The sequence below is a fragment of the Haliotis asinina genome, chromosome 4 (genome assembly GCF_037392515.1).
Source record: "Haliotis asinina isolate JCU_RB_2024 chromosome 4, JCU_Hal_asi_v2, whole genome shotgun sequence".
NCBI classification, from domain to species: Eukaryota; Metazoa; Mollusca; class Gastropoda; order Lepetellida; family Haliotidae; genus Haliotis; species Haliotis asinina.
In genome coordinates, this window is record NC_090283.1 from 62,681,072 (window position 1) to 62,708,703 (window position 27,632).

The 27,632-nt window shown below is 39.1% G+C and overlaps 1 protein-coding gene and 1 pseudogene across 1 annotated transcript; both read right to left on the reverse strand.

Annotated features, from left to right (window-relative positions):
* Window positions 1–1,316: 1,316 nt before the first annotated feature.
* On the reverse strand, window positions 1,317–8,425 carry LOC137281078 (uncharacterized). Its single transcript, XM_067812217.1, has 7 exons — window positions 8,321–8,425; window positions 7,861–7,896; window positions 6,761–6,880; window positions 5,979–6,119; window positions 5,444–5,521; window positions 4,977–5,126; window positions 1,317–1,346 (listed from the first exon to the last, which is right to left on the reverse strand). The coding sequence occupies exons 1-7, from the start codon at window positions 8,423–8,425 to the stop codon at window positions 1,317–1,319; spliced, it is 660 nt and encodes a 219-aa protein (XP_067668318.1).
* Window positions 8,426–21,845: 13,420 nt separating this feature from the next.
* Window positions 21,846–22,544, reverse strand: LOC137281079 (uncharacterized; annotated as a pseudogene).
* Window positions 22,545–27,632: the final 5,088 nt, after the last annotated feature.

Below are 27,632 nucleotides of genomic sequence, written 5' to 3' on the forward strand. Positions count from 1 at the left end.
AAATTTAAAGCCGTTTTCAAGACACCATTTATTTATTTTGTTTAAACACAACTGCAACTGCCGCTCTATGGTATTCATATTTTTACCACGACAAGAAATATTAAAATCATCCACAAATAACGAACCATCAATAGAATCATTTAAAACTTTCAATAAACTATTTATCTTTATACTAAAGAGTGTGACAGACAAAATACTGCATTGTGGAACACCCAGATCCTGATTGTAATGATCAGACAGGGTAGAACCCACTCGCACTTGAAATTGTCTATCATTTAAAAAGCTGGCTATGAATTGCGGCAAACGACCTCGCAAACCGAAGTCATGTAAGTCTCTTAAAATACCATATTTCCAGGTTGTGTCATATGCTTTTTCTAAATCAAAAAAGATAGACACAGCGTGTTGTTTTTTCATTAGTGCGTTTTTAACAAATGATTCCAAACGCACTAGGTGATCGACAGTACTTCCATTTTTACGAAAACCACATTGTATATCAGTGATAAGGTTATTAGTTTCCAAGTACCAAACAAGTCGATTATTTATCATGCGTTCCATGGTCTTGCAAACACAGCTTGTTAGTGAAATAGGTCGATAATTGGACGGATCGGTATGATCACGTCCAGGTTTAGGTATTGGTACTACTATAGCATCACGCCATGAAGACGGAAATTTACCGGAAGTCCAAATATCATCAAAAATAGATAAGAGTGCCTCTAAACAGGACTCTGGTAAGTGCTTCAGGAGCTGATAATGGATGCTATCAGCTCCAGTAGCAGTGTCATGAGCTTGATCAAGAGCAGTATGGAGTTCATGAATAGAAAATGTTTCATTATAATCTTCCCCATTATCTGAGTTGAAATTAATAGTTTTCTTTTCTTGTTGTTTTTGATACTGTTGGAATTTAGATACATAATTAGAAGAGGAAGAGTGTTTAGCGAGGGTTTCACCCAGTTTATTTGCAATATCTGATTTATCAGTAAGCAATTGGTTTCCATGTCTAAGATGATGGACAGTAGATTTAGTACCTTTACCCTTAATTTTCTGGACCATGTTCCATACCTTGGACATGGGTGTCCGAGAATTTATTTTGGACACATAATTTTGCCAAGATTGGCGTTTGTTCTGTTTAAAAGTACGCCGTGCTTTAGCATTTAAAATTTTAAATTTATTTAAATTATGAACCATAGGATGGCGACGGAAATAATGCTCTGCCTTTTTCCTTGCCTTCCTAGCTTGTTTGCATTCATCACTGAACCATGGTTTTCGGACATGTGGAACTGCAGAGGACTTTGGTATACATTCATCAGCTATGGAGTTCAGTTCATGAGAAAAGCATTTAATGGCATCTGGAACGTCAGTAAAAAGTTCAGGTTTACGTTTTTCAGCATACAGTGTTTCATATAAAGCCCAGTTAGCCTTTTTAAAATTCCGCCTTGATGATGGAGGAACATCAGATGGAGTTACAGATTTTAGTATAGTAGGAAAATGGTCACTTCCACAGAGGTCATCGTGGACAGACCATTCGAATTCATTTAATAGTTCTGAATTTGTGACTGACAAGTCGAGAGCAGAATAAGTTCCTGTACCAGGATGTAAATATGTATTGGAGCCATCATTATAAATACATAAATCATTATCTGAACAAAATTCCTCCAGTACTTTACCTTTACCATTTATTGTTGCACTACCCCAGAGTGGGTTGTGTCCATTTAAATCTCCCATAATAATGCAGGGCTTTGGGAGTTGATCATATAGAGCTTGAAGATCGAGTTTGTGAAACGTTGAAGACGGAGAAACATACAGAGAACACAATGTAAACGCAACGTGCAAAGTGGGTCGCACTGCAACAGCCTGAAGATTAGTAGTAAGTGTAACTGGGCTATGGATAACGCTCTGTTTAACTAGAATGGAAGACCCTCAAGTGGCCCTGTCACCCTTAGGCGAAAAACAATGGTATGCACTTAACGGACGTAGGTTAAGAACATCTGTCTCTTTCAAATATGTCTCCTGCAGACAAAACGCTGAGGGTGATAAATCTTGGATTAAAAGTTGTAATTCATGGAAATTATTCCTTAGTCCCCTACAGTTCCATTGTATAATAGGATTATGATAGTCTATCGCTTGGGAGGATTTATTGGGGATCTTCCCCGTACCTTTTTGGCGGGCGACAAGCTGTGTGCCCTGGAGCGGACGTTTTCAGTCACGTCCATGTCCTCAAGGGATCCATATTTGTTGTATAGATTGATTTTATTGTCTGACCCTTTGGGGGCTCTACCACTAAGTTTTTTCAAAGAATCTGGCTTTGTACCTTTGCCTTTAGAGAGTTGTTTAGACTTTGTAGGCTGAGATGATGCGTTAAGATCAGAGGATGTTTCACACTGGCTTTGAGATGTACTAGGGACTGATTCTGTTGTTTGGGTAGATATTGCAGGTGAGAATATCAGAGGAGATTCCGTTTTAACCCAGGTCAGGTTTGTCTGACAGCATACAGATGACGTTGTTGTTTTAGCGGTTACTGCTTCTGACGATGTTCTGGTGATAGACGCATAGCTCTCCTTATGTTCTGAGCTTTGAACTAGCTTTTTAGCTTCCGCAAAACTAACGTTTTGAGTGAATTGTATCCTATTTATCTCCATTTGACGTTTCCAAGCAACTTTTAGAGTAGGAGGAGTGGTCACCCGCACAGTTTGTACATTTTTTAACATTACTGTCACAATCTTCTGTTGTATGTGTCTTTTCGCCACAGTGAGCACATACAACAGACAATGTGCAAGTATTGACGCCATGACCTAACTTTTGACATTTAAAACACCGCAAAGGGTTTGGAGTGAACATGTCCACATTGATGTTACAATAACCTGCTTTAAGAGATTTTGGAGCAGTTGGTGAGGAAAAGGAGAACAGGTAAGTATTGGTGTTATTTACAACATCATTCTTCCGGATTGTGAAACGTTTTACATTGAGTACACCCTCATCTTTCATCTCAGAGATGATGTCAAGCTCTGTCATATCCGCAAACAATCGGTCACGATCTCTGATGATTCCCTTCCTCGTATTGAGTGTTTTATGAGCCGTAACCGTGACTGGAACGCCGACAAACAATTCTGTGCTCATAAGGTTTGTGGCTTGTTGCCTTTTCCCGCATTCAACCAACAAAGCACCGGAACGCAAACGTCTAATATTCTCGACATCACCTGCAAGGCCCTGTATACCCTTGGATATGGCAAAAGGGTTCAACTTTAATGAAGTCTTGTCAACAGTTTCAATTACAAGAAATCGTGGCCAGTATTCAATGGACGTGGGCAGTCTTTGATCAGTATCAATTGGATCAGTGTCTAGTTGTCGTTTGGTTTTTTTAGGAGGGTTTTCATAAGCCATGGTTAATTTCCAATAGTTCGTCATCCGAGCTCCCCACCCACCACGGAGTATCACAAGGACAATGCTAAAAACAAGTGGGTCTCCAACTTGCAGCACCAAGGATACTCGGATGATATACTCCAGCAGAAGAGTTATTAATAACACATCTACCAGATTGGCCCATGAGCCACCGCCTTCTGGCAAAAGACTCTAGGCAAAATGCAAAACACATCAAAATCATAAACATGTTTAGAGAATAATTCTGCCAAGACCACAAGTAACACATTTTCCAAACAGATTAGTGTAGTGACAAAAAATTGAGTCCATACACAGGGCTTGGCGTGACCAGCCGATTGATAGAATCGGGCCGATTCTACCACCCGTCTAGGTGAAGTAAGGGCCAAAGTGGTGTGTTGGGCAAATGGAACGCAATTTAAAGCCCATCTGCCCTCAACTACCAGGATTCCGTCCTCCACCGACACGGGACGCAACCCACGGCAAACAGGTTGCCCAATTTAGTCGCCTCATACGACAAGCAATGGGGTGCTGTGGACGACATTCTGCCCCGGGTCCACACGGGAACGAAGTCTTTAGTACACTGCATGAAGTTAGCATCTTGAACTTGTATTGTCGCAGCTCTGTGAAATCGACAATGTATGATGTGCCATTGTTCATGTAAGGTTAAAATGTCATTGTGATGTGTACAGTGAAAACATAATGAAGATGACCATTCGTGATCAAACATGAGTGAGTGAGTGAGTTAATATTTAACGTCACATCGGCAATATTTCAGCCATATCGTGACGAGAACATTTAACACTGAAATGGATGATATATAATTTCATAAATAACCTCTCAGCAAAGGACAGTAAAACAACTAGAATATCACAGTTACAATTTAAAACTAGACTGGAAAGTTAAAACTAAGATCACTATTAGGACAACACAATATAAAACACGGGCTATATATCACCAACGACAGAAGGTAGATCACCATGCTAGGGACCATGGGGACTTACAGTACATTTGCTTCCTGCATGGACCCTAGCTGGATTTACACCATCCCCTCAGCCGTTAACAATTCAGACAATCTAGCCATAAATTAAAAGGACACGTATTCTACGATTAGAAACAGTGGAATGTTTTGATGTACTTTAAATGTTTTGGGACTTACGTACCCTCTCAGGAGGACAATAATTTTACAGTGCTTTAACCCCCCTCGAGGATACAGCCATTAACACTCTAAGTTACTAATTCAAACTTCCAATTTTAAAATATTTATCTATTTACAATTCATTTAGCAAATCTAAGTCTTTTAAAAATGCAATAATTGAATGAGAGCTAACATTATTAAAAAGATTTTTCAAAGTTCGTGAGTTAAAAAAATTATCCCTTGTGATGGAATATTCAATACAGTCAAGCAGGACATGCTTGACTGTGATTCTTTCATCACAATGGATACAAAACGGAGGATCTTCACCTTTTAATAGATATTCGTGAGTATACCTCGTATGGGCAATGCGACATCGTCGCATAATGACCTCCTCAAATCTTGACTGACAACCCAAGTAACTATAACCGATATAAGGTTTTATTGCATGTAATTTATTTATACCTACCTGGGTATCCCACTTCTTCTGCATCAGATCACGGATAAAAGATCTTATTGTGACTTTATATTGTTTCTTGGGTGAAAGAGCAGAAATAACTTTGATAACTTCTGTTTCTGTCAGCTCTTTGGGGGCTCCAGCATCAGAGGTGGCATGCATCTGGAACCGAAAATGAATTACCTATATCATCAATGTGTACACGAAGGTAATTCATTACTATTAATTCTACAATGAATCTCCCCAACTAAAAATGGCTTTCCATTAGCAAATCTTTTCATTCTAGTATTTCTGATCCTCGTCAAATCAGTATGATGTAATGAAAAGATGTCCAATTTTGTGCAAGATTGCAAACTGCAATGGCCCAGAAGTGACTAATACTTTTATCAAATGCATTTACATTCAATTATGACCCGTGTGAATTTGCCTTCACACTTAATTGTTGTTTGGGCAATCTTCACTGTATAAATTATTTCTACCTGCAATGTACCTGTGTTCATCTCAACATCAGTTGGTTCTTGAAGCGTAGATTCATCATGATCATCACCTTGATGTTCCTGAAAAATAAGATTCAACATAATCATTATTTATAATTTCATTCAAGTTTTTAATATGATCACTGTATTAGATTTCATCTGTAGAGAAGAGCAAACCATGTATCCTAGGGATTGGGAAAGAGAGCCTTGACAATGGGCCATTTTCATGATTATTAGCCATTTTCTGAATTTTGACTAAGCTACAGCCCTGGTATCAATAGTAAACTTCAACATTTTTAATGGGCCGTTTTCTAATGTGTGAAATGGCCCATCCTATCCCAGGTGTACCATATCCAGATTTACATGTACTCTATGCAAATGGGTAATAAACATTAATAATATTTTTTAATCTGAATGTTTACACCAAATTAGCACATAATTTGGTATCATGATGGGTATGACATATGGGGTAGGTGTATCACCTTACCCCTACACACATAATGGTCAATAAGTGTGTGATGTATTTCAATGTACATACTTGACTTTCAGTTGGAGACTGACAGGCTGACTCTGGACGGTTGATCTCTTGCAGTGCCTCATCATCATAGTCTGAACCATCAGAGTCAAATGCATCTGGGAATGTTGAAATGGAATCATCAGTAGGTCTCGCATGGGGAATCTACAATTTAAGATATCAGAATTTTTTTTTATTTCTTGTAATAAATATGACATACAAACTTAGTAAACGTAGTACATGTACATTCATTGCTTCATGTCATGTATGTGAAAAACATACAGAGCGAGTTGTGATTTAATACCACTTTCAACACTATTTCCATTCTATCATATCTGTTAGCATTGGTTACTATTAGTGCATGAACAATGTGTACACCAGCAATAGGGTTTATCATGTTAAAGCTAAACTTATCAACCATGTCTCATAATTAAAAGTCAGGTTATCACTGCACCAACACCTGAGTATAGAGTACAGTTCTCTATACTACAGACACAATTGTTGTGACATTTCAACCAAGAAACCTGTGGTTTAAGCTAACACTGTGCTATTCTGTTCTCAAAATAAGTTGATATGTACCATTTCTTTAGTGGAACTTCAAACTAACAACCATATGTGAGGCTAGATTATGGTCATGCATTAATCCCCTTGGTCAAAGACACTTTCCCATAAAATCTAAGCTACACCATCACAGTAGTTTAGGAGAAGAAGTTGACTATCCGATGGAACTATCTTAGAAAGAATACTGGACACAGGTTCAAACCTAATAAGCAACAAGCACATCTGAAAAAGTGAAAAAGTCTTACTTCTCTGCAACAAGATAAATCCTCTTGAATGTATGATCCTGAGTCTTCAATGAAATCATACCCCTCCTTAGGATGTTTTTGACAACATGTGACCCGTGAAGGTCCCGGGGTAGAATAGGCCTTCAGCAACCCATGCTTGCCATAAAAGGTGACTATGCTTGTCGTAAGAGGCGACTAACGGGATCGGGTGGTCAGACTAGCTGACTTGGTTGACACATGTCATCGGTTCCCCATTGCGCAGATCGATGCTCATGTTGTTGATCACTGGATTGTCTGGTCCAGACTCGATTATTTACAGACCGTCGCCATACAGCTGGAATATTGCTAAGTGCAACGTAAAACTAAACTCACTCACTCACTTTGACAACATGTGCCTCTGTAGTTTACAACTTGTATGCCCTTGATGTCAGCAGCACGACCAATAGCCACACCAAGTTGGCCAGGTCTAGGGATTCTTTTAGCATCTACTATCAGCCTGTGCAAGGTTAAGCCTTGAGCTTTGTGGACAGTCAATGGAAAGGCAGGGGCAATTGGATACTGGTATCTCTCAGCTTCAGTGGTGTTTTCCTCAGCCTTATAAACTGAGAAACATGCTTTGCTTAGTTTTATTGTGGTGTGGGGAGAAGCAACTTAGACCACTGCCCAGTCCCTTTTGCAAGTTTTGTAACAAAATAACAGGACAATCAACTTTAAGGAACAAAGTTTCCATAGCTGTAGTGTGCATCAATTTTTCTTTGTTCCCCGAGTCATCTGACTTGTAACACTTCAGTTCACCTGGAGGCCTATTACGTTCCATGACATTATGAATGTCAACCTCCATGTTTTCAGTATATAACACTGTAGGTTTCTCCCCTTGGGGTGGAGGTCTGAATAAATTTGTTTGATGAGATGGAATTCCCCTTCAGTCTCCTTCATAGCAGTGATCAAATTGTGTTCCGATTGTCTACAAACCTGTGTCAAATGCACCTTGCGTTTTAGAACGGAATCCCAAATATTTTATTCAAAACAATATCTGCCAGGTTCCCATATTGAAGGATTGGGAACAGGTGGTAACTGGAACCAATCACCCACAAACACCAACTGTGTCCACCAAAGGTAACCTGGCTGTTCTTCACCTTCCTGCATATGTACTCCACCTGCAAACCAAAATAGTATGAATCAGACTTCATGTAAGTCATAATACAAAATGAACAAAAGGCCTACAGAGAATTTTAAGCATAAGAAATGTGAAATTGAACTTCTTGTTTGGGGATCACTTTACTGTCATGGGGGAGGGAGGTTTGTTTTTCATAAAATTGTTTATCTTCTTAACTAATATGATAGAGAGGCTTTCGTAACAAGCAATATATTTACATTTAATTGTATCTCTAATTCAGTTATAAATCATGTAAATTATCATTTAATCAATGAACAACTAATAAGTAATTAGGAGGGGTAAGTTTAAGTTCTAGAATGTTCATGTTGTTAACAATTGGATAAATCAGTCAATACACATGTTAAATTAGAATGTCATTTCTGGTTTTTTAACTTTAAGGCCATAAATCTGATCATCCAACTTACCTTCTCAAAAATGGCAGTGCTGATCATACTGGTTTCATCTGCAATTAGTATATATGTAGCTTTGATCCGTGTACTTAAGCAGTTCTTCACCTTCCAAATGCCCATCTTGCATCCCAACCCAGGAATGCAATGTTCTGCCACTCCGAAACTCTGTTGAAGCCATACCCGTGCTGGCCACAACACTGACATTCTTCCCAGGTGATGACAAACGTGCAGAAGTTTCTGGTATGGAAAGAGATTTTCCAGTGCCAGCCTGTCCGAAAACAACTACACTGTGACCTTTTCTTATCAAGTCATATGCATATGCATAAAGAATACATTTCCGAGCATATGATATCGATAAGTACCTTTAAAATTTTACGTGGTGACATTTTCAACCTTGCCATGTACGCTGTGTTGTGATCGTGACGTGGACCAATCAGAGAGCTGGGTTGCATTCGGCGCGGAGTCTCCATGTGAGTAACGTAAACTTCCGTCTTACAGAAATGCGATACCGGTCAAAAAGCGGTCAAAACGGCGTAATAAGGCAAAATAAAAATTACGTCGCGGATTAGGTCCATGTTTACCCATGTCAAGCGGGAAATTAGCGAGAATCGAAGTTCATCGAAGTATCCAATATGGCGAGTGAATTACCTTGTTCTTATAGTCCTTTATGATAAGGGTCTTACCTCCCTTGGTTGAATTACCTCCCTTGCCATTGGCGAGCAAGATAGTAAACAGATCGGATCAAATGGCTTTGAAGGTTGTACAGTGCGTGATTGGAAGGCACACCTGCGGGAACGTGGCTGTCATGTATCAGGGACAAAGGCCGAGCTCGTAAAGCGTGCTATGGGATTGAGGTTTCTGTCTGAAAGGCAGTTCTCCAACACTGACCTTGAGCAGACAGAGGACAAAGTTGAACACGTAGATCAATGTTGATGTTTTTGATATAAACAGAAGTCATTTTCTCAAAAATGATTTTTGGCCGAAAATGACATGTTACGACATAATTAGGCTGAAAATGGGTGAAAGTTTACTTTGTTTTACAATCATAGGCTCCAATGTCATTTCAGTGTTCATGATCATGATGATGTAGATCTAGATCTAGCATATATAATTATACAAATTCTGAACCTATCAATTTTTGTCAACTTTTCATAAAATTCGGCACGAGTGTTAATCACCTCCTCTGAATCTATGGAATTTCAAACTAGAATCCAGTCCACATTATTAGAGATACTGTGATTTAATCAACAAAGCATAATTTTTGTGACATGTCACTGAAAGTCCCATTGGGGAATCAGCTTGTAAACTCGACTATCATCAATTTACAAAATGAACCAAACACAAACACTACAAATACTAAGCTGTTGTTTCAATTTTTCGTTCTTATACCCAACTATTCCATGAAATACATTGCTATTGTAATGCAAAGAAACATAAACTTTGTTATTATTTAATATTTAATGAATTTACATTTTGATCCGGACTCTCTCGGAGAAAAACTCCCTGAACAGTACCCAGCTCTGAATGGACCGACAGTGAAGAGAACATTTCCATTATTAGATATTCAGATCTTTACAATTATCTTGTCCTAAACAGAAGAATGAGTGAGTGAGTGAGTGAGTTAATACTTAACGTCACATCGGCAATATCTCAGCCATATCGTGACGAGAACATTGAACAATGAAAAAGAGCATATATAAATCATAAAAACCCGTCAACGAAGGACAGTAAAACAACTAGAATATCACCATTTCAATTAAAACTAGCATGGAAAGTTAAAACTAATAGCACTATTTAGACAATACAATATAAAAACAGACTATAGATCGCCAACAACAGAAGGTAGATCACCACACTAGGAACCATGGGGACTTACAGTACCTTTGCTACCTGCATGGTCCCTAGTTGGATTTACACCATCCATTCAGCTGCTGGCGATTGTATGAAAAGTTAGCCTAAATTAAAAGAACATCAATGCTACGATTAAAATCCTGGTAGACTTAAATTTACTGTGAATGTTTGTGGACTTACGTACCCTCTCAGGAGGACAAAATGTTTACAATACTTCAGCTCCCTTTGAGGGTACAGCCACCAACGATTCAAGTTACTAATTCAAACTACCAATCATTAAAATGCATCTATTTACACAACATAATTTTCAAAATTCCACCAAAAAATCAATTTCTTTTAAAAAACCAATGATTAAATGACAACTAACAGTGCTAAAAAGGTCCTTGATAGTTTTGACATTGAAAAATTTATCCCTTGTGATGGAGAATTCAACACAGTCAAGCAGAATATGCTTGACCGTGACTCTCTCATCACAAAACGGATACAAAACGGAGGATCCTCACCTTTTAAAAGGTATGCATGAGTGTATCTTGTATGGCCAATACGACATCGTCGCAAAATGACCTCTTCAAATCTGCACTGACAACCCAAGTATGTATAACCAATGTAGGGTTTTATTTCATGTAGTTTATTTATACCTACTTGGATGTCCCACTTCTTCTGCATCAGATCACGAGTGTAAGCTCTAATGCTAGCTTTGTAGTCAGAATAAGGAATACGAAGTGGTGTCACAGATTTGTTAAGTGCTGCCTTAGCAGCAAGATCAGCCATTGCGTTACCGGAAATGCCAACGTGGCTGGGTAACCAACAGAAGACGATGTAGCAAGATCATTATATAATTCAATAATTTCTATTAAAAGTGGATGTTTACTAGAAAGATTTTTAATAGCCTGAAGGCAAGAAAGAGTCGGAATAGATTATGTATTGTTTATGTTTATGGCGTCTTTGAATATATTTAAGAGCTGTTAATATGGCGTTAGCCTCAGCGGTAAAAATAGAACTGTTGTCTGGTAATCTAGAAGATATTGTTCTGGATCCAATGACAGTGGCACAAGCTACTGCACCACCGTCCTTGGACCCATCTGTAAATAAGGATTTATAACTGCTATATTTGTGTTTCGATTCATTATATTCTTGTTTATACTGTAATTCATTAGTTTCTGATTTTTTAAATGTGGCCAGTGTTAGGTCCACTTGGGGCCTAACCAACTGCCAAGGAGGAGAAGAGAGAAGACGGGAAGGAGCTATATTTTCCAGCTCAATGCAGCAGCAAGAAATGGTTTAATTCTTAAACCAAGAGGCGGTACAAGGGAAGATTTCATATTGTATAAGTCCTCACACAGAGGACTGAAAACACAGTTATATGCAGGGTTTGACTCACTGGAATATAATTTTGTTACATACTGTAAAGCTAATTTGATACGTCGCTGCTCAAGAGATGGCTCATCAGCCTCAACGTACAGGCTGTCAACAGGTGAAGTTCGAAAGGAGCCAAGACAAAGTCTTAGACCTTGATGGTGAACAGAATCTAAAAGTTTCAGGTTGCTTTTACAGGCTCCACCATAGACAATGGAGCCATAATCAAGTTTTGACCGGATCAGTGATCGATAAAGTTGCAGGAGGGTAGCTTGGTCCCCTCCCCATTTAGAATTTGAAACGACTTTCAACAAGTCAAGTGCCTTCAGGCATTTAGTTTTGAGGGATTTGATATGTGGTAGAAACGTTAAATGTGAGTCAAAAATTAATCCCAAGAACTTGGCCTCCTTTACAACTTTGATGGGAGTGCCATCTAGAGATAGTTCAGGGTCCTTATGTGGCTTATATGTTCTGCAAAAATGTATACAATTAGTTTTGGACTTCGAAAATTTGAAGCCGTTTTCAAGACACCATTTATTTATTTTGTTTAAACACAACTGCAGTTGCCGTTCAATAGTATGCATATTTTTACCTCGGCAAGAAATATTAAAATCATCCACGAAAAGCGATCCATCAATTGAATCGTTTAAAACTTTTGATAAACTGTTGATCTTGATGCTAAAAAGAGTGACAGATAAAATACTGCCTTGTGGAACACCCTGATCCTGATTGTAATGATCAGACAGGGTAGAACCCACACGGACCTGGAATTGTCTGTCATTTAAAAAGTTGGCAATAAATTGAGGCAAACGACCTCGCAAACCAAAGTCATGTAAATCCCTCAAAATACCATGTTTCCAGGTTGTGTCATATGCTTTTTGAAGATCAAAAAAGATAGACACAGCATGTTGTTTATTAATTAGTGCGTTTTTAACAAATGATTCTAAACGCACTAAGTGATCGACAGTACTTCTGTTTTTCCGGAAACCACACTGTATATCTGTGATAAGATTATTTGTTTCCAAGTACCAAACAAGTCGATTATTTATCATGCGTTCCATGGTCTTGCAAACACAGCTAGTTAGTGAAATAGGTCGATAATTGGACGGATCCGTATGATCACGTCCAGGTTTAGGTATTGGTACTACTATGGCGTCACGCCATGACGGAGGAAAGTTACCCGATGTCCAAATATCATCAAAAATATTGAGAAGAGTTTCCAGGCAGGATTCCGGTAAGTGCTTCAGGAGTTGATAATGTATGTTATCAGCTCCAGTAGCAGTGTCATGAGCTTGATCAAGAGCAGTATTGAGTTCATGAATAGAAAACGTTTCATTATAATCTTCCCCATTATCAGAATTGAAATTAATAGTTTTCTTTTCTTCTTGTTTTTGATATTGCTGGAATTTTGGTACATAATTAGAAGAGGAAGAGTGTTTAGCAAGGGTTTCACCTAGTTTATTAGCAATATCTGATTTATCAGTAAGCAATTGATCTCCATGTTTAAGATGATGGACAGTAGATTTAGTACCTTTACCTTTGATTTTCTGGACCATGTTCCATACCTTGGACATGGGTGTCCGAGAATTTATTTTGGACACATAATTTTGCCAAGATTGGCGTTTGTTTTGTTTAAAAGTACGCCGTGCTTTAGCATTTAAAATTTAAAATTTATTGAAATTATGCACCATAGGATGGCGACGGAAATAATGTTCAGCTTTCTTCTTTGCCTTCCTAGCTTGTTTGCACTCATCGTTGAACCATGGTTTTCTTATGTGTGGAACTACAGAGGAATTTGGTATACACGCATCAGCAATGGAATTCAATTCATCAGAAAAAGATTTAATAGCATCGGGAACGTCAATAAAACGTTCAGGTTTAAGTTTTTCAGCACACAGTGTTTCATATAAAGCCCAGTTAGCCTTTTTAAAATTCCGCCTTGATGATGGAGGAACATCAGATGGAGTTACAGCTTTTAATATAGTAGGAAAATGGTCACTTCCACACAGGTCATTGTGGACTGACCATTCGAATTCATTTAATAGTTCGGAATTTGTCAATGACAAGTCGAGAGCAGAATAGGTCCCTGTACCAGGGTGTAAATATGTGTTGGAACCATCATTATAAATACATAAATCATTGTCGGAACAAAAGTCCTCCAACAATTTACCTTTAGTGTTTGTAGTTACACTACCCCAGAGTGGGTTGTGCCCATTTAAATCTCCCATTATAATACAGGACTTCGGGAGCTGGTCATATAGAGCTTGAAGATCAGTTTTGGCAAACGTTGAAGACGGCGAAATATAGAGAGAGCACAGCGTAAATGCTACATGTAAAGTAATTCTCACTGCAACAGCCTGCATGTTAGTAATAAGTGAAACAGGGCTTTGAATAACGTTTTGTCTGACTAGAATGGATGATCCACCAGTGGCTCTATCACCCGGAGGTGAAAAACAATGATATGTATTAAAATGACGAAGGTCAAATGTATCTGTTTGTTTTAAATATGTCTCTTGGAGACATAACGCTGAAGGTGTAAAATCTTGGACTATTAGCTGTAATTCATGTAAATTAGTCCTCAGTCCTCTGCAGTTCCACTGTACAATATTATTGGAATAACCTATCTTTTGGGGGGATTTATTGGGGATCTACCCCGCACTCTTTTGGAGGGCGACAAGCTATGTGCCCTTGTTTGGATGTTTTCGGAAACATCCATATCTTCCAAGGATCCGAACTTATTAAAAAGTTGGATTTTGTTACTAGACCCCTTTGAGGCTCTTCCACTTTTACCCTTTTGTGAAGATTCACATCTAGATTTAAGCTTGTTTTTCTCAGTTTCTTTCACATTGGATTGAGAGGTCCGTTTTGCATTTGTCTGAGATAATTTCTCCTGTGTACAAGGTACATCCTGAACACCCATGGGCTCCGGAAGTACGTCAGCAGTTTGAGTGGATGATTGAGGTAGCAAAGTCTGAGGAGTGTCAGTATTAATCCATGTTAAGTTGGTTTGACAGCAAACAGAAGACTTGATTACATTCACGGTTGGCGAAGGCGATGTTCGGGTAACAGAAGCATAAGTTTCTGTTAAGTATGATCTTTGGACAAGTTTTTTTGCATCTGCAAAGCTAATGTTTTGAGTATATTTGATTTTGTTGATTTCCATGTTCCGTTTCCAAACTGGACAGTCTTTTGAGAAAAAGACGAGTGACTTCCGGCGCAGTTAACGCATTTCTTAAAGTTGTTGGTACAATCTTCTGTTGTATGTGTCTGCTCACCACAGTGAGCACACGTGACAGACAATGTACAACTATTCACTCCATGTCCAAATTTTTGGCACTTAAAACACCTTAATGGATTAGGAACATAGGTATCAACAGCGATGTTACAGTATCCAGCTTTCACAGATTTTGGAGCAGTTGGCGAGGAAAAAGAAAACAAGTATGTATTTGTTGGAACAGTTTCTTTATTTTTCCGGGTTGTAAACCTTTTGACATGCATCACACCTTGATCTTTCATCTCTGTCCCAATATCTAATTCCGTCATGTCCGCAAACAACTGATCACGATCTCGAATTATGCCTTTGCTAGTGTTGAGCGTCCTGTGAGCTGAGACTGATACAGGAATTCCTACCAACATTTCAGTTGTCATCAGGTTTGTAGCTTGCTGTCGTTTACTACATTCAATGAGAAGAGCTCCTGAACGCAAGCGTCTAACATTTTTGACATCACCCGCAATGCCTTGAATAGCCTTCGATACTGCAAACGGGTTCAACTTTAGTGGTGTCTTATCATGAGTCTCGATCACTATAAAGCGTGGCCAGTAGTCAATTGATTGGGTCGGTCTGTGTTCATTATCATCTTCTTCAGGGTCCAGTGGACGTTTTAAGCCATAGTTGGTTTTAAATGGTTCATCATCCGAGTTCCCCACCCACCACGGAGTATCACAAGGACAATGCTAAAGCAAGCGGGCCTCCAGCTTACAGCACCAAGGATACCCGGATGATATACTCCAGTAGAAAAATCAAAAGATTAATATTTCCACCAGATTGGCCCATGAGCCACCGCCTTCTGGGCATACGACTCTAGGCAAAAACATATATAAAATGATGAATTTCAAATTACTATCTCCAAAGAGCCAAGCATGAAAAATCAAATTACCAGTTTCATAAATTTTGAGCATGAAATAGTTGTAGCTCAGGGCTTGGCGTGACCAGCCGATTGATAGAACTGGGCCAGTTCTACCACCCGTCTAGGTGAAGTAAGGGCCAAAGTGGTGTGTTGAGCAATAGGAACATTGGTCCTGCTCCCATTGCCCTCAACCACCAGGATCCCCTCCTCCACCGACACAGGGCCGCAACCCACGGCAAACGGGTTGGTGGACCAAATATCCCCCCGGGTCCACTACGGGGGTGTCGGCGAGCTCTTGGCGTTACCCAGCACCCACCACGAGGAGGTGGCTCGCCACGGGTGCCTAAACAGAAGAACTTTTGATCAGAAAACAACAAAAGCAAAGCGTCAATTGAAAGCGAAAGTATTTGAACACCTCGGGGGAAGAAAGTTATAACCCACCATTGGTGATTTTCAGCGATTTTCATATTTTTTTGTGGGTTGCCAGACCATAACTAATCATGTGAACGGAAATTATCTCCCCTTACTCTTAAACTTAAGCTATTGCATCAACACCCAAAATATCACAAGCCGCACCCACATAAACAAATTTCAGAAAAACAATCATAACCCACAAAAACATGGCGGAAAAATGTTCACAGATCAGCAAGTTTTAGCGCAATTGTCTAGTGACAGTGAAAACGATGACAGCACAGTTGATCCTACATATAAAGGGACAACTTCTGCATCCAGTGACAATAGTTTTCCCAGAGGCAAGTTGTATTTTGCTTTAGATTTAGGCATTTTCCTGTATTTTGTGGGTTATCATATTCTTTCAAAAATGCTCATTTCGTCAATCGTGACAACCCCAGGGTTCTATTACGGAAAAGCAATAGCATTTTCACCAAAAAATGAAATGATACTTTGAAGTTAATTATATACATATGCATGTAAAAACGTTTGGGGTGTCTTCAACAAAAGATAAACAGAGAAATTTTGTATTTGTAGTTTATTATTTTTCGTGAAACGAAAGTGGGAAATACTGAGGGTTATCAACCGACACGTTATCACTAAAACGTTCACTTTGGTAAAACATTATGATTGTTCAGATGCAAGTTGACAGCTAGCATTTTCTTTTCACAGATGACACTGATAAATCTACCCGAGGAAGTAGTAGTTGGAATTCTGGAATTCATTGAACTGGAACACTTAATCAAATCAGTCATTCCCGTCTGCAAATTCCTGTACAATATTGTTCATGGAAACAGTATCCTCTGGAGCAATGTGGATGACTTTGCTGTTGACCTTTTTATGTTTGAGAAGAACCATCTGCAAAAACTGATGTCTCATTCATCCTGTTTTAGATATTTTGAAATACCATATGCAGAGTACTTGTTTTCATCCACCTGTGCAAGTGACATTTTGTGCCAACAGCTGTCCAGATCTACACACTGAACATCGCTCATACACCCATACAATCTCTTTCATTTCTGACTAACATGAACCATTTAAAGATTCTAAACACTTAGTGGATGTTCTGTGCTCCCAGGGAATGAAATTGAGAATATTAGACACTGCCCAAAACTTGATTTTTTGTATGCGAGTTTTACAGAAGTCAAAGCACATGACCTGCGTTCAGTTCTTCCTTCAGGCTTGCTGCACGTTGATGCCGCTTGTGTAGAGTTCTCATCAGCACAAGTTATGCAGGTCATATCAAAGTCATTTGCATCCCCAATGTCAATGTTAATCTCACGTGCTCCAGGCTGTTCACATGAACAATTTAGGTTGATTGAGAGAACATATGCTGATTTTGAAGTAAAGTTATTTAACTAATCGATTTCAGGATAAAAGAGAGACAGAAAAAACACAGTCTAGAAAACGCAAACGAAACAGATCCTAAAAGGCCATGAATAAAGATTTAAAGAAAAAAGGAGAAGCTTATGTATCAAGTAGTGGGAAGAAAGTTGATGCAGTCACTATAGTCACTGCATGCTCTTGCAGTAAAAAGTGTATGGAGGGCCTGGGTGAAGACAAAGTGAAATGTTTATTTGATGGGTTTTGGAAATTGTCTAACCACGAATAACAGAATTCTTATCTTTTTGGATGTATAGAAGTTACATCTGTGAAGAGACGATACAGTAGCCAACCATCAAATAAACGCAACTCTTCTGCTGTATACTCTGTCCAAAGTAGTGAGGGCCGTATAAAGTATGTAAAACTGCATTCTTGTCAATTCATGGTTTGCAGAAAAGTATTGGGCGTGTGAACAATCTTGTAAAAGCTATCAGAGATGGCTTTTCATCACCTCCATTGGATAAACGTGGGGAAGCACTCGACACGTCCTCATGCATACACCAAAACACGTGTTGACAAAGTAAGAGATCACATCAGATCCTTGCCGACCTATACCAGTCATTACAGCAGGAAGAAGAACTGAGTTATGAGTATTCTGATGCTTCTTGTTACAACAATTACAAAGACGAATTCTGTGCACAACATAACTACAATCCTGTCTCACAAGATAAGTACCGTCGGGTGTTTGTTGAAGATTTCAACATCAGTTTCAAATCGCCAAAAATGACACTTGCAAAACATGTGATGCTTTTCAGATTGACCTCCATCAAGCTCAGCAGCAGAACGATGCTGGTCGGATCACAGAGATACAGCACGAGCAAGAACTACATCAACGAAAGGCTGAAGCTGGACAGGAAAACATCAAAGGGCAGACAGAGCTATCTAGGTCCTCTGAGGACCCCTACCATGTCATTAAATTTGATTTACAACAGGCTCTTCCCACGCCAAAACTGTCAACAGGTCCAGCATTTTTCAAAAGGAAAGTCTGGACATACAACCTCAACGTCCATGATTGTCATGATGAAAAGGGTTATTGTTTTCTGTGGGATGTATCAGTTGCAAGTCGGGGATCAGAGGAAATCGGAAGCTGCATCAAGAAGTATATTGAAGATCGCGACATAAAGGGCGGTACACTGATAGCAATTTCAGATAACTGTGCAGGTCAAAATAAGAACTGGACTATTCAGTTTCTGTGGCTCTACTTCATAGCAACTGGAAGATTCCAGAGAGTTGAACATCACTTTCCTCTAGGTGGTCATAGCATGTTGCCGTCCGACAGAGACTTTGTATTGATTGAGAACCACGTCCGCAAACACCTCCAGTATGTTTATACCCCAGCACATTGGAGAGAAGTCATCCAACAATCATCCACTAAGCTTGAAGTAACTGAAATGACATCAACTGACTTCTACAGCCTGAGTGACCTTAGATCACTGTTCACTACGAGAACAAAAACAGCAGATGGAACAGTCTTGACGTTCAAGGATGTTGTCAGATTCAAGATGGAGTCTGGAGAGAGTATTGGGCAGATTCACACCAGCACCTCGTTTAACACTGATGTTTGGACCGATATTTCAGTGAATAAACGCGGAGCACAAAAATCTATCGATGAATTTCAGTTCAAACAGAAGTACTTGGGTGCTCGGAAAATTGACAAAGCTAAACATACTGATGTCATGTCACTGTTGCCTTATATTCCACCAGTACATCATAACTTCTACTTGTCTCTGAAGGAAGCTGAAACTGTTCCAGGACGATTCTCTCAACATAGACTGAAGATTCATTTATAATGCACTACTGATTAGTATAAGTAGATAACTATAGATACTTTGAGATAACACATGCTCTTTTAATTAAGTATCAAGCTGAAACCCTGTTCCAAGAAGAATTTAAGAGTTTCCAGATGTTTCATTCATGATGTTAAAATTTTAGCAGCTTTGTTGTTGGTTATATTTCTGGCTGAAAACAATTTTATTCATTTAGTTTTTATCAAGTTGACACTTATTCATTTAGTTTTTATCAAGTTGACAACTGTGATATTTTGTATCATCGTTTTAATCAATTTCCACTAAGGAACGACTGTTGTAGACAGGATTTCGAGATGGAAACAATAAGGATGTTTGTTTTCATTAATAATGTCAATTGAATAACACTACCACTCTGTTTTTGTGCTAGTTTGGAGTTATTTCTTATTTTCAATCATGTTCTCAACAAATAAAATTTCTTTTTCAAACACATGGTATTGATTGATATTGACTTCAGGAAGACAATGATAAACCATTTTCAGAAAAAATGTTATAACCAACAAAAGTGTATGGTGTGGTGTTATTTCAAATGTAAAAATCACAACTTTATAACTCTTATTTTAGTACAAATATTTATATTTCATTAAACAAATACATGATCTACAAAACAGACATGTCAATATCCAGTTATTCCTTTTAAATGCGTTTTTCTCAAAATGACAAAAGTGTGGGTTGTAACTTTCTTCTCCCGAGGTCTTCATTTATTGATGAGGGCCATGTCCACACAATTAAATATCACAGTATAGCAGATGAATGCTCCCACTGTTATGTGAAGTGTAGGGTTATCCCATCCGTACCTGGTAGCAAGGAAAATCAAAGACCTGATTATACTGTCTGGGTAGCCCTAGCCAAGCTGTGAGGAAATGTGCATGCAGCTGATTGCACGTGTGGAGCAGGGTAAGTTTAGTTTCCTTTTCTACATTTGTAACATAAACAAAATGGTTTCTTTCCATGTTGCACCCCCGTCTTATTAAAATCACATCTTGCAGGGATCATAACAGGGGGATGGGCCAAGATGAAACTTAGAGGAAACTATCACATTAAGTTTAGATAAAGATATACTACTGACAAAATCTAATTTTATTTTTTTAATAGGCACCCCTATGTAAGCTGTCTAAATATATCCAGGCTGTTGGGCCCATCTGAATTTGTTAATGGCCATGGCTGTTTCAAATGGCCCCTCATATTTGTCAGATTTGATGATTATGGAAGAAATAGAAAAAAACGTTCTTGAAACTATCATCTTTTTTATATTTTCAGGAAAGATGCATGTTGCAACCATGTTTCTGCTCTGCTGTATGCCCTTGTTGACATGAGCGAGAAAAAGGAAAAGGAACTGAATGCTTCCACATCTAAGAAGATGGCTGGAACCGAGAAAATGGAAACTATCCCCCAGTGAAATCTCAAAACCGTATCTTCACTAAGTACCAGACGCAAGAGAGAAGCACTGAGAAGAAGCTGTCATCTTCAACAACAGCCACTACTAGGATATCAGATTTCGATAAGACTACCCCAGTAAATGTGTCATCGTTTTTGCGACAAGTTGCATAACATTTCACCAAATTCTGGCTTTCTATTATCACAAGATAAGTATGTTAAGCTTTATGTTACGTCTCCACCTCCACTTCCCAAACTACACCAAATTGACTTTCTTTAACATGCCAGTTTTGATCTTAATTCTCAGAACTGCAAGGATGAGTTTCAGTCGTACTTCAATGATCTTCATGTCAGTCCTGAAACGTGTAGGAATATTGAAACAGCAACCAAAGGGCAAGCTAATAACCCCAGATGGTACGATGCTAGAGAAGGACGCATAACTGCATCCAACTTTGCGAAGGTTTGCGCAATCAGAGACCAGACACAACCCGATGCTACGATTTCTCAGGGTCTAGGCTATAAGAAATTTGACAGTGCAAACTTCAACTACACTTTATAGAATTATGATTGAAATATGTAAGTTTTAAAAATTATTAAAATTTCCTTTCTGCTCATAAGGTATTGTAAACCAATAGTTAGTGTGTTCAGCAATTCGATTGGTCAATTTCTGGGATCAAATAGTCTGAATGATGTTTTGAACAACAAATTAATCTTATCTGCTTTGTAAAGTTGTCCGTTAACTTCAGGATTTGTCAGCAGCCATGTATTCTATGTCGATCTGTTTATTTGTGATGTTATTTACAACCTTTAGTCCCCCATTTTCAGCAATGACCAATTCTGATATAAGTTTCTCAGTTTACATTCACTAGTGAAAAAAAGCAAACAAATACGCTAATTATTGTGCGATCGGTTTACAATTTTGATAAATAAATTCAGTTGTTACATTTCCGGGATTTCATTCTTATTCAACACGTGCAAATTGTATCTTTGAAACATCGGCTGACGCCTTTGGTTTCAAATCAATTTGCGTGTGTTGAAAGAGAATGAAATCCTGCAAATTTAACAATTGAATCCATTTATCTTCTAAATTTAGTTAAAATTATCCCTCTTCATCATGTGTAAGTGGTGATTGCCAATTTGTCCAGGCAGCACAAATTTTCCATATATGTGTTACAAGATGAGCTGTAGTTGTTAGTTGAAGAATGCGAAAAGTGCTCTTTCCACATCAATCCTAAGATTAGCAATCCTCCTTGTTACCTCCACTTGTGTTCTGTTCAACTGTCTTTTTCCTTTCAGAGGGGGTATGATAAGTTTAAGAGATCTAGGTGCTGTTTGGTCAGTGATAAGAAACTCCTTGTCCGCCATTATTGCATCACCTGGTTGACACAAATCAAGAATATTACATTTCACAGTCAATTGTTTGTCACTAATAGCTCCTGACCACAATTCGGAGACGAATGTTAGAACACCTGCAGGACTTACGCCTATTAGTGCCTTGTACGTCATATGAGTTTTATAATGTGAATACAAAAGGGATGTATTAATATTTGATTGCGGAGTCTCAGTAAATACTTCTGGGCAGTCAATTATTACACGACAGTCAGGATGCACCCGTTTGAATTTCTGTGGCATCGAGTCCATTATTGCAGATTTTGATGGCCAGTGTATCTAAAAAGAGAGCTTATGTGAAAAGTAACATATCCAGTGGTTTGCTATGGCACTACATGTCGACACAGAAACCTTGAATCTATATGACAAGTCCTCAAGCAGTAGTCCGAGTCGCAGACGCATCATGACAAGAACAAATTCATCAACCAATCTCAGACTTCTTGGTCGTCCAGCATTCCCTCCACTACCTTTGCGATTTGTATGTTCCGTAGCATCAGTCATTTCATCAAAAAGATCGCCAACAACAGAGGGGAGATCAACATACTAGGGCCATTGGGACTTAGAGTACATCTGCTACCTGCATGGTACATAGCTGGATTTACACCATCCCCTCAGCTGCTGGCGACTGTATGCAAGATAAGCCACAAATTACAATGACACATATTCTACAGCTAAAAAAGTGGAAGATTAAATCTGATTCCAAATGTTTTGGGACTTACGTACCCTCTCAGGAGGACAATAATTTTACGGTACTTTAACTCCCTTCGAGGATACAGCCACTAACAATGTTTTCTACTAATTCAACTTCCTATTATAAAATATTTATCTATTTACATGTACTGAAACAGATCTAATTCTTTAAAAACGCAATGATTACATAATAACTAACATTACTGTGTATACCGCGTATGGCCAATACGACATCGTCGCATAATGACCTCGAACCTGGACTGACAACCCACGTAGGTGTAAACAATATAACATTTCATACATGAGTCATTGCAGCTATGTAATATGGGCCTACCTTTAGAATACATCTCCACAAACTTTAAAGACACGTCATGATACTAATTTACGTAATTGCAGGTGATTTTGTTCAAAAGCACGTTCTTGAAACAATATCCTATGACGCTGGCGTAGCAACAAGGTCGTCAAGCTCAGCCAGTGCGTATAAGCTCCGCTCACTCTGATGTTTCATCTCCACCAGCCATGTCATCATTACAGAAAACCAACGATGTTGCGAGTTGCCAGTGGTAGTTCCCGGCGGATGCGCACTTTTTCGCAAGCACCAGTTTAAATATTTTTTTCTTTTTTGACTAGTATGCTCATATTTCTTTGTATTAAGAGGTGCTGAGGTGTTATATTTTGTATTTTTAAATTTAGTAAGAATGACTTACATTGGTCACATTGTGCCATGTTTTATTATTCGCAGTTTTGGTCAAGTATAATAATCTAAACATATTCTATATTTCGGTTTCAAACGTAACTATTTAGGTCAAATGAATTATAACTGTAAACTAACATACATATATATCTTTGCAATTCAGTAATTTGCACCATTACAAGGAAATATTTATTTTTCGAAGCGGTAAGACTACACTGGATACGTCAGCCATTTTCGTGTCGGTTCGGTGAGCGTATTTATTAGAATTATTCCAAGGTTTAGGTTTAGATTGAGGGTAAGGGACCTAATCCAATATAGTAGGTAAATGCATGAGTAGCAATTGTTTTCTTTTTCCATTTTTAATACTTTGTTGACAAACAAAAACGGGAGACCAAAACTATCAAAAGTTAAATATACGATGAAATGGTTTCATGTCGAAATTTTTGGCTGGGGGAAATCGGCCTCCAGCAACTTTCACCTCTAGATCTACATATTTTCAATAATGGTTCGAAGTCAAACTCACCCTCGTGCCGTCACCAAACATGCCCATGTCTCACTCTTTCCTTGGCGCGACCGTCATTATCCTTACTGTGTTCCCTGCAAGACTTTTCTGTCACGAAAACACACAATCATTTTTATACAAGCACGTCGATCATTCATGCATGCACCGTGAAGTCAACGCCTGACGTCAACAATCGTTTTCAGTTCGGACCATATCGGCTCATTCAACACAGCATGGTATCTTGTAGATTACGGAATGGGACGATCGTGCTAAATGATACCGGGACCATTCGGCAACCGTCAGTAGATTGAAAGCACGGGGCACCAAGTCTACCCGTAACCTTCGTAATTGAACCTTCTGTTCATTTCAGTGACGTCACAGGAATGACTAGCTAAATTTGTACGTTGTGCAACAATGTGGACGTAGCCCAGTTGTCGGGCTAACAATCTGAAGGTCGCGGGTTCCGACAAACTGGTTGCCTGTCTAACTGACATGTGACCTACGGCTGGGAACGTGGTGCTCCGTAATATGAAATGCTGATGACTAACCTGATCAGATTCTCTTTCCAATGAGGCATGATACATTACAACCCTGGCAGAGTAAAATCAACCTAGAATTTGGGGCCAAATTTTTCTTTTTGACAATTCATAAGTGACCCCAACCCAATTCTGATTTACATTAAAATATATTATGGTCAGTGGAAAGTTCTGTCCCTTATCAATCAGCTCAAAGATTAAAATCTCAATGCAATATTCAACTGGAACTTTAGCTGATTCCTCCTCTGCTGTTGTCCATGTTCCCTTGTGTGGTGATCTACCTTCAGTCGTTGGTGATCCTTAGCCTATCTTGATATTGCATTGTCATGTATGGTTCAATATTTTAGATTCAAATACTAGTTTTATATTTATATCTGTGATACTCTAGTTGTTTTACGGTCCTTCGTGGACAGTTTATATAAGTTATTTATGATTGTTAATATATTATTAACTTGATTTAGTCTCGATATCTTAACTCACTCCTCTGCTGATGTTCCTGCAGGCCTCTTCACAACAATAATAGAAATTTTGTCTCTGGCAGGGTATGTAGAGACAACTCTGTGATTTGTTAATGCAAGTAGATTTGTTAATGCAAGTAGCTTTGCAATATCAATTTGTCCCTTCAGTGATAGCGTTGCAGTCATAGGGAGTATAGTAGCATGAGGCAGTACCGCTCGTGGTTCTGTGGAAGAGTGGTCGTAAATTGTCCTCAGTCCAACATACAGTGGGCTTTATCGATTTCAATATAGGTTTTCACATCTTCTTGAAAATTTGAAAATGTTTATGCAAAAAATCTCATTTACAGGGTTCTGGCCAATGATACCTTCAGGATGTGTGTACAAAGGTAAGCATGATGGCCATGTAGTAACTTTGTCCCTTCTGGAGATGTAGAATTGAGATATTTCAGGTTAGCAGAGAGGCTTATTGCTTTATTCCCAAACTTTCCAGTTCATTCATCAAAGATCACATCCAGTGGCACAATGATGATAATGAACGCAGGTTTGTCACGGGATCTAGTGTGTATTATGGGTAGAATTTCATATATGAGTGATTGCCCATATCTTTCCCCTTGCAAAACATTATTCAGCGTGTCTTCCTGTGGTGGGCACCCGTGGCGAGCCACCTCCTCGTGGTGGGTGCTGGGTAACGCGAAGAGCTCGCCGACACCCCCGTAGTGGACCCGGGGGGATATTTGGTCCACCAACCCGTTTGCCGTGGGTTGCGGCCCTGTGTCGGCGGAGGAGGGGATCCTGGTGGTTGAGGGCAATAGGGACCTGCAATCGTGTTCCTGTTGCTCAATACACCACTTTGGCCCTGACTTCGCCTAGACGGGTGGTCGAATGGGCCCGGTTCGACCAATCGGCTGGTCATGCCAAGCCCTTTGCGGGGATTATTCATGTAATTGCACAAATTTGATTTTGTGTTTGTTTCAATTTTGGTCTTGGCTTTTCACTAACAAAACATTTTAGATTTGAAAACTGATGTTATGAACTTTGCCTAGAGTCTAATGCTTATACCCAGAAGGCGGTGGCTCATGGGCCAATCTGGTGGAATAATTCTTTAATTTTTCTGCTGGAGTATATCATCCGGGTATCCTTGGTGCTTCAAGCTGGAGATCCGCTTGTTTTTAGCATTGTCCTTGTGATACTCCGTGGTGGGTGGGGAGCTCGGATGATGAAAAATGACTTATTCACCATGGCTTACGAAACTCCCTCAAAAAAAACAAAACGTCCACTTGACAACGATGATGAACAGCGACCTTCACAATCTATTGATTACTGGCCACGGTTTCTAGTGATTGAAACTATTGATAAAACACCGTTGAAATTAAATCCGTTTGCGGTTTCTAAAGGCATTCAAGGCATTGCAGGAGACGTGAAAAACATTAGACGCTTGCGTTCAGGTGCTTTGTTAATTGAATGTAGCAAACGACAGCAAGCATCCAACCTCCTTTCCATTGAATCATTTGTTGGTACACCTGTGTCCGTTTCTGCACACCGAACTCTAAACACAAGTAAAGGTATTGTAAGAGATCGGGATCGATTGTTCTCTGACATGACTGAACTGGATATAGCCACCGAAATGAAAGACCAAGGCGTCATGTTTGTCAAACGATTTACCACCCGTAAAAACTCAGAAATCCATCAAACAAATACGTATCTCTTTTCGTTTTCTTCTCCAACTGCTCCTCAATCCATAAAGGCTGGCTACTGCAATATCAGGGTTGAAACATACATTCCCAACCCTCTCAGGTGTTTCAAATGTCAGAAGTTTGGCCACGGTGTGAACACCTGTACGTTGTCTGTCACGTGCGCTCACTGCAGTGAGAAGACGCATGTGACGGAAGATTGTGAGAGCAGTTTTAGAAAGTGTGCCAACTGCTTTGGAGCACACTCGTCGTCCTCCAAGGAGTGCCCGATGTGGAAAAAGCAGATGGAGATTAACAAAATTAAATTTACTAGAAACATCAGTTTTGCAGAAGCTAAAAAACTTGTACAATCTCCAGAACTAACTGAAACGTATGCATCAGTAACTAGACCACTATCAGATTCAACCCTAAAACAATCCAAAGTCAAAACTACATCAATAACCTGTCAAACAGACTTGACATGGGTGAAAACTAATACTCCCGAGAGGTTTTCACCGGAACAATCCACCCAAACATCAGTTTCAGCCCAAATCCAATCTGAGTCTCTGAGTAATCATGACACATCTACACCACAGGAGATAGCACCATCTCAGTCCAGTGCAAATGTCAAACAGGTTGTTAAAAGTAAACCCAAACCAAGGCCAGATCTTTCTAAAAAACTTCAGAGTGGCAGAGTCTCCAAAGGATCAGAAAATCGTGTTCAACTTTATAATAAATATGGTTCGCTTGAGGACATGGAAGTGTCCGAACACACCCATCAAAGGGCACATAGCTTGTCGCCCACCAAAAAAGTGCGGGGCAGATCCCCAATCAATGCCCCTAAAAGATAGTCCGTTCCAAAACTGTAGTACAGTGGAATTGTAGAGGGTTAAGGACCAATTTCAATGAGTTACAGCTACTAATCCAGGATTTTGCACCATCGGCCTTCTGTCTGCAGGAAACCTATTTGAAGCAGACAGATGCTTTTGATTTACGTCAGTTCGTTTCATATAATTATTTGTCACCTCCGGGTGACAGG